This window comes from Leptidea sinapis, chromosome 7 (genome assembly GCF_905404315.1).
Source record: "Leptidea sinapis chromosome 7, ilLepSina1.1, whole genome shotgun sequence".
Lineage (NCBI taxonomy): Eukaryota > Metazoa > Arthropoda > Insecta > Lepidoptera > Pieridae > Leptidea > Leptidea sinapis.
Window position 1 is genome coordinate 670,602 of NC_066271.1, and position 12,308 is coordinate 682,909.

The 12,308-nt window shown below is 33.4% G+C and overlaps 1 protein-coding gene across 2 annotated transcripts in view; it reads right to left on the minus strand.

Annotated features, from left to right (window-relative positions):
* The window catches only part of LOC126965511 (prosaposin), a 59,909-nt gene extending 47,896 nt beyond the window's left edge, over window positions 1–12,013 (minus strand). Inside the window, exons 1-6 of one of the 2 annotated variants that reach the window (XM_050809153.1) lie at window positions 11,811–12,013; window positions 10,390–10,459; window positions 9,562–9,706; window positions 7,325–7,519; window positions 6,390–6,429; window positions 1,185–1,245 (exon numbers count right to left, since the gene is read on the minus strand). In XM_050809153.1, coding sequence (XP_050665110.1) covers window positions 1,185–1,245; window positions 6,390–6,429; window positions 7,325–7,519; window positions 9,562–9,706; window positions 10,390–10,459; window positions 11,811–11,859 — 560 coding nt within the window. In that variant the 5' untranslated portion in view covers window positions 11,860–12,013. The remainder of the gene's footprint in view (window positions 1–1,184; window positions 1,246–6,389; window positions 6,430–7,324; window positions 7,520–9,561; window positions 9,707–10,389; window positions 10,460–11,810) is intronic. The other variant, XM_050809154.1, reaches the window with a different exon arrangement.
* Between the last annotated feature and the right edge of the window lie 295 nt (window positions 12,014–12,308).

Genomic DNA, 12,308 nt, shown 5'->3' on the forward strand with positions numbered 1-12,308 from the left:
TAAATATTATTTTAGCAAGGCTTTTCATTTTGGTTTTAAAACCAACTAAAATGATGAGAAAGGTAATTCAATCAATCAGATAACGAAAAAGTTATAACGAGTTTAATATTTCAAATTAGACCGAGATAGCTATTATAATAAAATCTGACGTCCGACTTAGTGTTGCCATACAAGCTGTGTACAACATTTTGTTTTGCGAGATAGATGTAACTTTGTATTTATTTGTTAGATTTTTAACTATTATTTACAAGCTGTGGTCAACAGGCTATTTATTTATTTATTTATTTATTTATTTATTTTATTTTATTTGGAAAACTTACAGTGTTACAATAACTTAATTACTTAATAATAGTGTGAACATTTTACACCATTTAATAATTTTCGCATATTGTTTCTATACATAGGTACATCTTTTTTTTTCTTATACAAGTATTATATATAATATGTTAATAATTACATAGGTATTGCATTTATTATGTTCAAAGAGAATTTAAACACTACGTTCAATTATGTTTATAGTAACAGTTAGGGAAACACATTAAACCAGTTTTTAGTGATTTTTGATCTGATAGAATTTGTGGATGAATTAAACAGGTCAAAATCAGGACAGCCTTTAAGATTATTTATGCAGTGAGATGCTCTTGAGAAGAATGAGTTTTGTTTGTAATTTGACGCACAGTGGGGTATATGTAAATATTTAGGATGTCTTGCAGAGATTCTGGGAATATTTAAATTTATATTCGAGAGAAGATGGGGAGCGTCAATGTGACATTGTGCTATTTTTTTTAAGAATAAAATATCAGCTATTTTGCGTCTCTCGTGGAGTGGTAATATATGATGTCTCCTGCATCTTGACTCATAATCATAATCATATATATATAATTACTATACTTATATAATTCATACGTCTAGATAGAACCTCTTGCTGCTAAACAAACGATGAAAACAGGACAGATTTATTACTTTAGTGTGCGTGACAAACTACGTCTTACACTAGTGATTTGTATGTCACTTTATGTTAGTGTGCGTGTATTGCCTAAAATAGAGATAAATAGTCAACGTCAATCAATCTTTTTCGACATTTTCACAGCTGTCCAAGTTTATCTAGACGTATAAATTATCTAAGAGGCTAGGTGTCTGATCTCCAGTAAGTCAAGTATGTACTTAAAGTAATAATATGTTACCTGAAGTTACTGCACCAGTACGAAGGTCCCCAAGTACATTTGGAAGCGCCAACAAGACTTGCTGAAATATAAATCCTTCTTTAATTTCATTTGAATGATAAAATTTACTCGTTTTTTATAGACGGGGAAAGGAGCGTAAGGGCCACCTCTTTATAACAATGACGTAATTAATATAACATGCGTATGATAAACATAACCAGTAAGTGAGCTAGATAAGAAGTTTGGTCTCAAATCAGGTTCGACTAAAGATAAACTAAAGTCAACGAGTGACTGACAATCTACATGACTAGTTTAGTTACTTTTATTGAATGCAGTACGCACCATATAAAGAGAACCTGTGCAAATGTATCTACTTTATTGGGTATGTATTTTGATAATAGCCCACGAATTCCCAACGATTCCCAACAATTCGAATGAACAAATATTTAATACCTAGCATCTTATCGTTGACTATAAAATATCATATTATCACCAGGTTAAACATTGGTTTAACTTAAAATGCAAGAAGAAGCAAGGTTAGGCCTCGATTAAGTTCACACGCAAAATCATCCGACAATGACCAACCTAAGAACGTGTGTAAGATAGATGGCGCTAGCAGTCTCTAACGTCGCGCTAATAATATTTATATATTTTGTGTCAGCCCTGGAGATAAACACACAACATGCACTTAAAACTTAAGCATTTTATAACTACATATATTTTTGAAGAGTGGTATGTTACATTATATATCACTTATACATCATTTACATTGATAATCTACATACATATAAGAGAATTCCACTTATATAGTCACTCATCACGATATCTCTGCAACCTTTAGAGCTTGACTTGAAATTTGGTAGAAATATTCTTTTAACCGAGTAGAGGTCAGCTAAGAACGGATTTTCCTTCCGCAAGTTTTTTTTTATTATGAACAGAACAACGTCTGTCGGGTCAGCTAGTATTATAATAATTATATATCAGTCACGGGCCATGGCTGTCGGCGCGCAATTTGCACTACCATTACAACTAACTAGGCATAGAGGATGTAAATACACATACATTATTGACGGCGTGACTGCCTAAATAAAAATTTAGTATAGTATAAATCTTGTAGTAGTTTGAAATAATAGTAATTACAGGATGACGATTGGCCACGTAGTATAATACTGCTGAGTTTGAAAGTGAACAGTTGCTTAAAAAGTAGTAGGTAGTTTTCAGTTATTTCCGTTTTTTACAAGATTATAGCCGTCATCTATAGATGACTTCTGAAAAGTATCAATGATTGCACGTTTCATACAATCGAGTGAATCGCTTTGTTCTTAGAGTTTCGCTAGGCTGCTAAGAGGTCTTTCGGTCCGCGGTTGCACTCCACGGTCGGTACTCGGTATACGTTTCTCAATTACAGTTTTAAAAACGAGTGCGAACTGTAGACGGTAGATCCAAATCTTACTTCATTTGTATGTAAGGTGCGTAATAAATCGGTTTTTAAGTTTCACCTGTATCATTTGGAAGTATTAAATAAATATTAATATACATTATGTACTGTATCAAATGAACACAAATATGTATATTGCACACTAGATAACAGTATTACGTTTAATCCTTTGGATCTGAGAGTTACACATTATTTGGGTGGAAACGTTTTGCTTTGAGTTTGCGGGTCGGGTGCTAGATAGATTATTTCCAAGGGAGTTTAGCTCTTGTTACAAACAATTTAGAATGTATATTATAAGTACTGTCATGGCGCTGAGTTTGCGCGCTCTCAACGAACAAGAAATGTTTAGCGAGTGCCTGAGAACAGGCCGTTACACGGAGCCACAAATATCTTAAGAAATGTAAAGCAATGCTCAGAGTTTGCTGCAACATTTAAAAATATGTAGGACAGTACGTTGTTCAAATATATGCTGTGCTGTAGACAAAATAGAGCTTAGGAGACTGTCTTCTATCGACAGATAGGAAGATCAACAAAGTGCTCTTGTAACTTTTCGGGATCACAAGTATTGGAAAACGACTATAATTGCCTGATGAAACCGGGAATCCAACCCGCTACACGAGAAATAAAATACGAAGTAGCTTTATCATACTGATCGAATCATAACGCTTATTTTTTAATAAATAAGATCATAAGATCATCAATAAGACATCAGAAAAAGGAAAACCATGAATTTTAACATTTGATGTAGAATATTTTTATCCGAATGTTTTGGATTTTTTTTAGTGTTAATTGCGCCAATTTCAAACAATTCGACACGTGTTACGCCTCTACACGAGGCATCTACAGGACATGTTGACTCGCCATAATCTGGCACGAGACAAGAAAACTCAAAAGATTTGGATAATTGTGGATTTCCGCAAAGTAACGCCTACTTCAATAAATTTTCGTGATATTATCATGTTCGATTCCCGGTTCAATCAGGCAATTATTTAAAATCTATAAATGCAGTGTAAATTTTTTTTAAATCAAAATAAAGTCTTCTCTCAGTAATATGCAATAATGTACAATATTGAAGGTACTTCCCCTCCATGGCATCATACCCGTGGGATATTTAAGAGGTGTAGGCTGATGTCAGGTAGTCTACACTATTCTTTATCAAAAACGCACGCGTTTATGAATCGCGACAAAAGACAATGAAAATGCTTACAAAAACATTATGTACGGTTTACAACTCGTACAAACTGTATAGCTTCATGAAAGGAAGACTGAAATAGCATTATCACATCGTATAAGCTAAAGGAACGAGGAGTATAATATTTTATACAACAATATCTCATCATTTGGCGGAAACAATAGGATAACATTATGATCATTGAAACACTTGCATAAATATTTACATCATTATAGCGTCACACAGCCATCAAATATACTTAATAATATTAAACAAATTATGAATCATACATGCCTACTACGTCACGGAATATTAAATACAAACTAAGACACGCATAGGGACAGGTATACCCTAACGCGATATTCAGATCAAACCTTTCGTATAGCGCTCTCACTACTAATTGTAGTGCATCCCTTACATTGGAGTAAGTATACCTACATAAACAACAAAACTCACAATCTCCTACTAAAAGGTCGCCAAAAGTGTCCGAGCGGCATTGTATATACGTTTACATTAACTTATACACATTAAAACATTAATTCAATGTTGGCAGTAATTTTCAAAGACTTGTATATGCTCATAAGAAGCTAATTTATTATGGTGCGAAAATTTTCGTCAGCGATGTAATTTGTTTTAGCAATTGAAATGTAATTATTAAGCCAAATGATTAAAGACGTCAAGTTAATTATATGATTTTGTTAATGAAAAAGAGGCACTTAGATGAAATACGACACTCAATCCTTTTTAAGTTTGAATATGATGTTATTTGGACAGTTGTTCACTGAACACTTTGTCATTGCGTGGCGTTGTATTTTAAGCGCGGTAGAAATACAACTAAACTGAAAAATCTGTCTGATAGACGAGAAGACAGAGTTTTGCTTCACACAATTTTTGAGCATGATTGTGAGTCAAGTTGTTTTTTGTACATCAATGATGCCTCATCAAATTATAGAATGCCAAAGTCGTATCTTTCTAACACTTGCATCCATACGATGTCTGAAATTGTGTCAAACTACAAGGTGAAAGTAGGAAATTCCTAGCGAGGGTCGACTTCGCCTCGTGCTTACAAATAGATATCTGCGAGTAATAGAATCGCACCCCCGCGACTTATACAGTGCTTTACACTACACCTATCATGAAAATATAAACAAATAATAAAAAAAATATCGAATTAAATGCTAATTATATCGATTTTTAGAAGAATTAAACGCAGAGACCTATTTAAAGTATTTAGCTGCCATTTTTAAACAGGTTAGAGCTGAAGTAAAGATAATTTGGTTATAAGGCCTATTATAGTTTAAGACTTCATTAATGATGGGCTGCTTCGCAGTGAAATAGATTTCGTTGCAAATTGAATCATTTATTATTGTTAATATTTTTTATTAAGTCTCTGATTACATGTTATCCAAAAAAAAAGGTTAGAGCTTCTTGTGGCTTCTTTTTTGTGAAACCGTAGTAAATTTAGCCTCACGCCTGACGATTCCAAGTAATTTCGTTGATACTATTAAATAAAGAACAGAACCAGAAGAATTTGACAGACTGCGGCAATATAATCAATGTCCAAATAAAAAATATATTTTTTATACACGTTATAAATAGATTTTAAAATAACTTTTTTTTGAAGGCACAATACGAGAAGGTGAATTATAAAATACTAGCTGGTGACTGGTGCCTTCGCTTCACCTAAACAAATGATTATATGTAAAAAAAATATCATCAATTTCTTTTGTAATTACGAAATTTGTTGAAGTTCAATCATTAAAATGATTATTTAGTTTTTCCCTGTTCTTGTAATGAAATAATGTCGCAGCAGAAGTGTCAAAATGTACGTCAAAATTTTATGTAATAAAATTATTCATACCTACATAATTATTTAACATTTTAAATTAAAATTTATTGACGGTCTCGAATATAAATAAAAACAATACTGTCTCTCGTCCTAGTTGTTCAAATTGCACACAGTTTACAAAATTTGATTAAAATCTGTTCAGTAGAAGTAGCAGTACATCGTGGACAAACAAGGTGACACATTATATTATATTACTAGCTGACCCGACACACATTGTTCTGTATAAAAAGAAAAATACTGCTTTATAGGAATTTGTCAATATTCAAATTAATATTTCATAACATAAGAATTATTTCGTAAATGTTGTCATAATGAAATTGTTTCACAGCAGAACTGTTAAACCGTGCGTCCATAAATTTTCTCATAGAAAGTATGTCCATAAAAAACGGATATTGCAAATAAAAATAATTATGGGTCCCAAATCGAAATAAAAACTATTCTATCTCTTAAGTTGGAGTAAGCTGCACTCCATGAAGTAATCCCCATTAAAATTAGTTTAGGAGTCACTGGGCACAAACATCAGGACACTGGATTTATATATATTAAGACTAGCCGTTCCCATCCGCTACGCTGGTGGAATTATAAAAGGAAATAAATTAAACAATAAAAAAAATAAGTAGCCATAAACCATCTAGGATAAATTTCGCATAGAATGGTGGTAGTTTCATGTCGATACGATCAGTGGTTTAGGCGTGAAAGAGCGTCAAACAAAGACCACTTTCATTATAATATAATATGTATATATAGGTATTAAGATAATGTACTCACGTTTCTTTTCAATATGAGTCGCGGGTGTATTCTTCTTCTTCTGAAATAGGACAAAGAGATTTAGTATTGTTAAGTCAACTCATCACCGTTCTCATTATAAAGAAAATATCCTTACCTATTACGGCTTAGGCAACCATTTCCATATTTTACTGTCGCAACAGATATTGATTTTTTTATGACAATAAGGGACGAGACGAGCAGGACGTTTAGCTGACGGTAAATGATACCCCCTACCCATTGAAATGCAGTGCCGCTCAGGATTCTTGAAAAACCCAAAAATTCTGAGCGGCACTACAATTGCGCTCGTCATCTTAATACTAAATGTTAAGTCTCATTTGCCCTGTAATTACACTACGACGCCCTTCAGACCAAAACACAATAATGCTGACACATGACTGCTTCACGGCAGAAATGGCGCCGTTGTGGTACCCATGATCTAGCCGGCATCGGTCGCCTCTTACAACCCCCTAGGGCCTGGGACTTCCTTATCCTTTTTATGTCCCGGGGAAGCACAGGACAAAATTCACTAGTTAAAAGGTCACCACAATGCTATAGAAATATTTGAATTATTAAAGATTATAATGGTCTCGTATCTCTCCCCTGCTCTAAATTTGAAATGGCAGGACATGTGGCTAGGATCCCAGACCAAACACATACTTTAAAAGCCTCAAGTTGGAGTGGTCCAAGAGTAACAGGTACCAAGGTAGACCAAAATTAGGTAAAGTGATGACATATTCACAGTGGCAGGTAAAAACTGGCTGGAGAATGCAAAAAATAGGGGAGTTTTGGAAGAAGATGGAGGAGGCAATTACCCGGATGGGACCAAGATTATAATATAGGGAATAACATTAGTTTGAGGTATAGTTTTTAAGTTACTAACATATTAAAATCTGTAACATCCTATTATTATAATTATTAACGGCCCCCTAACTCACCATCGACAAGAAGCTGTCCACTTTCTCGTTGTTGCACATACCGACGATACGGCACATGGTGTCGGCGCTGGTCTTCGAGAGCAGCACGTGGCTCAAATACTTCTCCAGGCCGTTCGTGTTGTGCTTGCACAGGCGCGAGACGTCGGCATTGGAAATGTCGCGGCAAGCCGAGGTCACACGAGACGCTAAATAGTCCTGTATTCGTAAAAGTGTTTGTAAATACAGTTCAATTGTAATGTGAACAGTCTTTACAAAAACAGATAAAGTTCCTACTGTTTTCTTCCTATTCCAATCAAAGCGAATATGTTTTTCTACTGGCCATGGCGTGGTTAAAAAGATGTTTACGAATACTATCCCAAAGCGATACTACAGATTGGGAATGAAGCGACCGCCGCCAGGCTATTTAAATTATAAATATGATGGTAAGGATATTTTATAAAAAAAAAGAAGCCCGCTGAGTTCCTTGCGCCCGTTCTTCTCAGGTCTGAGGCATTAATATTCGATTGGTGGTAGTTTTTTGACGTTGAATAAGTAATTTCATATCCTATTGTGAAAAAAATATTCGAATTTGAGCGCATTAGAGGAAATATTAGTGGCCATTGTTACATACAAACGTTCCCGTATATTGTCGCCTTGGTTTATAACTTTAAATCAAATTATTTTCAAATAAGCTCAATATCAATTGTCTTTGTTTTGCTATTACTGATATTATTGTTTTTGTAAATGCTAAAGTATTTCAAAAAGTGCTTAAAACGCCTTAATCATCGGTAGGTCACAACCATAGAATTGGTGTAGTGAGGTACGGACAGAAAGGAAAATGTAGGAATGGTCACGAACCGAATTACGTAGGTAGTTAAAGTGGACTCTATTGGCAGGCGAATTTTATAAGATTGTGGTTTGAATGGTTGAATGTAGACTCGCATTTACCATACATATAGTCTTGCTTTGTCCATGACTGTCCCCATTCAGTTTCCAATATTTAGTTACGATTGCTTATTTTTATCTCTCTTAAGTTATCACCAACCTCCTGTTCACCTCACAGATGACTGGCAGAAACAACATGATTTGATTCTTCTATTCTCAGGTCTCTCAGTCATTCGTCAACAATCAAACTATTTGATTCTCATACATTTCTTACACTTTGCTTGATAAATAATACCGACAGTGATATTTATTGATATTACCACACACTGGTTTCATTAATTTTTAACTCCTATAAGACTCATTTCAACATCATTCATTTTATATATTGAACATTCGTGCCGCGTTGTTTGCCCGCGATCAAGTTCTAAACTACTGAATAGATTTTAATCAACTTTCAGTTCGATCCAACTTGAGAGATAGGATAGTTTTATTCTCTTTCGATTCGTGACCCTTCATATTTTATAAATTTCAACTTTATTTTTGACGCACAGTTTGACAGTTCTGCTGTGACATTATTTTATTACAAGAAAAGGAAAAAGCAAAATAATTATTGTAATGATTGAACTTCTACAAATTTCATAAATAACAATAAAAGATTGCAAAATTTCATATTGAAATTTTATTTTGTTTATTATTTTTAGCTGAAGTGACGCACATTTCTATGGTGTTGCAAGAGAATATGGGCGGCGGTGATCACTTAACACCAGGTGAACCGTACGCTCGTTTCCTTTACGAAAGGAGGACTCCTTTTACATAAAAAAAGCGCACCGGTCACCAGCTATTTTATATAATATATTTTGGGAACCTTTTGCGAAATTAACAAGTAATTTGCAAATTAGGCTCATTTGTATAGAATTAATAATGTAATTGTTCAGTACAAAGTCATTAGGTTATTATAATGATAATGATGACAAGTCTGTCGGACTTCCTCTGTGATAAATTATAAAATAAACATTTTAAAATAAAATTAAAAAAAAAAACTTGATTTAAACTTTGTACCACATTGACTTTCAGATCCCTAACGATTCAAGCAGCACTGCATTGAGGTCAATTAGTTGGAGTTGTTACAAAGGAAGTACCTACAGCCAAGGTGCTAAATAAACTGAAGTGCACTCAACCACAAATGAGATCAATACATATGTAGCAAAGTTTGGCAGTCAAAGTAAGTAAAACTTTATTCAAATACGCTAAAACTATGCGCTTTTGAATGTTCATTATAAATATTTCATCTCAATTACAGAATGTACCATTCAGAAAAAGTAAAGCTTGTGAGAAGAACATACACAAAACTCAACGATGGGGATTATGTTTACCTCATTGATAAGTTCCTTAACATCCTTCAGCTGACGGAAGAGTCGGACAATCTTTTCTGACGCATCATTGTCTCGAATCTTTTCATCTTCGTTTTCCCATACTGTACTGATGCAGTGGCCCACTGCACCACAGTCGGCAGCAGTCCTTAACATATTAACGTTAATGCAACTGTATCTCTACATGGCTTTATTTCAATTATTCAAATAATTTTGCAACAATTTAAGATCTTTTAAAGTACCTACTCCACATCCCTCTACTGTAGTTGCATGTGGGCGCGCTACACTAATAAATGGTACAGCACCCTGAGGGTTGAGTAAAACAACACCTTCAGAGCACTGATGGAGCTGCCACATTTTAGTAGCGCATTAACTATGTTTGCACACACAGAGACCAATGAGCTTTAGCACTATACTGTAATATAAACAGTGGCTTCTATATTTCACCGAATAAGAGGCACCAGTAACAGTGTATTGATCGACTTATCTTACAACAAGAACTGTCTGTATGTTGGCCATTCAATAAAAATAAATATGACGGAACGGAAACAGTCTATTGTTGTCGGAACGGAAGGAATGGAATATATAATTTACTAACAATCAATGGATCTTGTTGTCTGAAAGGAAAAATTGTTATTTCTTTATTTATTTTAAGAACAAGGTAGATTTTTATCTATTTTTCTTCAATATAAGAACAAAAATACACATTCATTCGACCACAGTTTATGTATTGTATATCTCCAGCGTTTCTTCTCACAATACAAAATTAAATTATCATTGTAAAATCTATATTTAAAACTTATATTATAAATATGATGGGTTGACACTTACTTTAAGTTTGTACACCAATACTCAGGTCCTTTTGAACATTCTTTAGGAATCTGGCGTGCTGAAGACAAACCTAGAAGAAAAATTTTAATTGTAGCCTACAATTGCTTTTTTTTCACACAATTTTAATGGAAATTAAGCATTAATAATAAATGAATATGTTAACAAGACAAACTTATATTTAAAATGTTAATATATTATTTACTAGCTGACCTGGCAAACATTGATTTGCCATATAAATTATTTTTAGAGTTACACTGATTCTTGGACATTAGAACATTATTTTATATTTCTAAAATAAAACGTAGCCTATGTATGGTATAGGGGCTCCTGTTTCCGCAATTAGACCACTAGCATGGGTCCATTTTGTGTGCAGTAACTTAGCCTAAGTTACTCCTTGTTACATCAGCTACCTGCCAATAAAAGTCCCGTCAAAATCGGTCCAGTCATTTCAGAGAATAGCCGGAACAAACAGACAGACGGACAGACAAAAATTGTAAAAAATGTTATTTTGGTGTATACTGTAACTGTATAATAATATACATCTAGTGCTCTCTCAGATAACATACCTAATCAATGAACTTTGACATCTTGTACAAATAACAAAAGGAACTTTATTGTTTCTAATTGTCTGTAGAATGTGTTCTATTTGAGCATAATTTACATTTATTAATAATATAATACAAATAAACATAATTTGTACAACATAACAGTTTTTATAAAAACATTTTAGGACATAGGTAAAAGCATAGAAATCTCACATAATGTCAGTATATTTTTATTCCAATATATATATAATAGGATTTTATACCAGGTAATGAACCTAATGAATATATAGTTAATACTATGAAACAATAAATGCAGTAATTATAATTAAATTATAAACGATCGGAATCCTCGAAAAAATTATAATAAATTTAACAAATAAATAAACTGAATTGATGAGTAATATTAGCTTATCATTTACTACATAAGAAAATAATGCACTGTGAATCATTGAAATTAGTCACACATTGTAAAAGCATAGGTATATCTAAGACTGGATTATTAGTTTTTTTTATTAAGAATACAATAAAAATATATTTGAATGCAGTGAAAGAATAGGTTCATCAATTCAACTCACTTTGCAAAAAATATTAGAAGAGTCACCCCACATTCTCACTTAATTATAACTTTGAACATCTTACTGTACTGTAGAATACTTTTTTTTAGTCTACTCACGCTAAAGTATGCTAGTGATAAGGTACTCCAGAAAAATAAGAACACACCAAGACTCATTTTTTCGCACGAAAATAAAACTTCGAAACGAAGAGTTAAATACAGAACTAGCACAATATAATTTAGTACCATCAACGTAAAGGCTGTAAAAACTACACAGTTATTTAGCTAAGATAAGATTCACCAAACAAAAACAATGTACTTACTTGTGTAAAATATCGCTATTGTTAGACAAACTGCTAATGCGTTTGTCATGGTTAAAACTATAATTCTAATACTACCGCTATAGTCAATAGCTAGCTCTCACAACAAGACAAAATGATACTGCAAATTTTTACTTTGTTTCGATATTATTTTAAACAACAATCAACAACTCACACCTACTACGCTTTGACTTATTTTGTTGTGCGCAGCTCGCAAGACGCAGTTTAACGCAAAAAATACGAAACGTCATAGGCGATAGCTGTCAAAAGTAAAATTTTATTAATTAACGGCTTTGGACACGAGCTTTTAAGCCTTGTCAAAAGTATCATGCTTTAGTAAAGAACGGATTTTACGGAAGGAGCATCTAAAAATGTAATGATGTGTGTGCTTAATTCCGTGCGTGGGTGAGAAAATCGCATCTCGAATCAAAGAGGATGTAAATACTACGTAATAAGAGGCGGTAATGCCTAAGTAAAAATTGAAATTTAGTTTAGTATGAA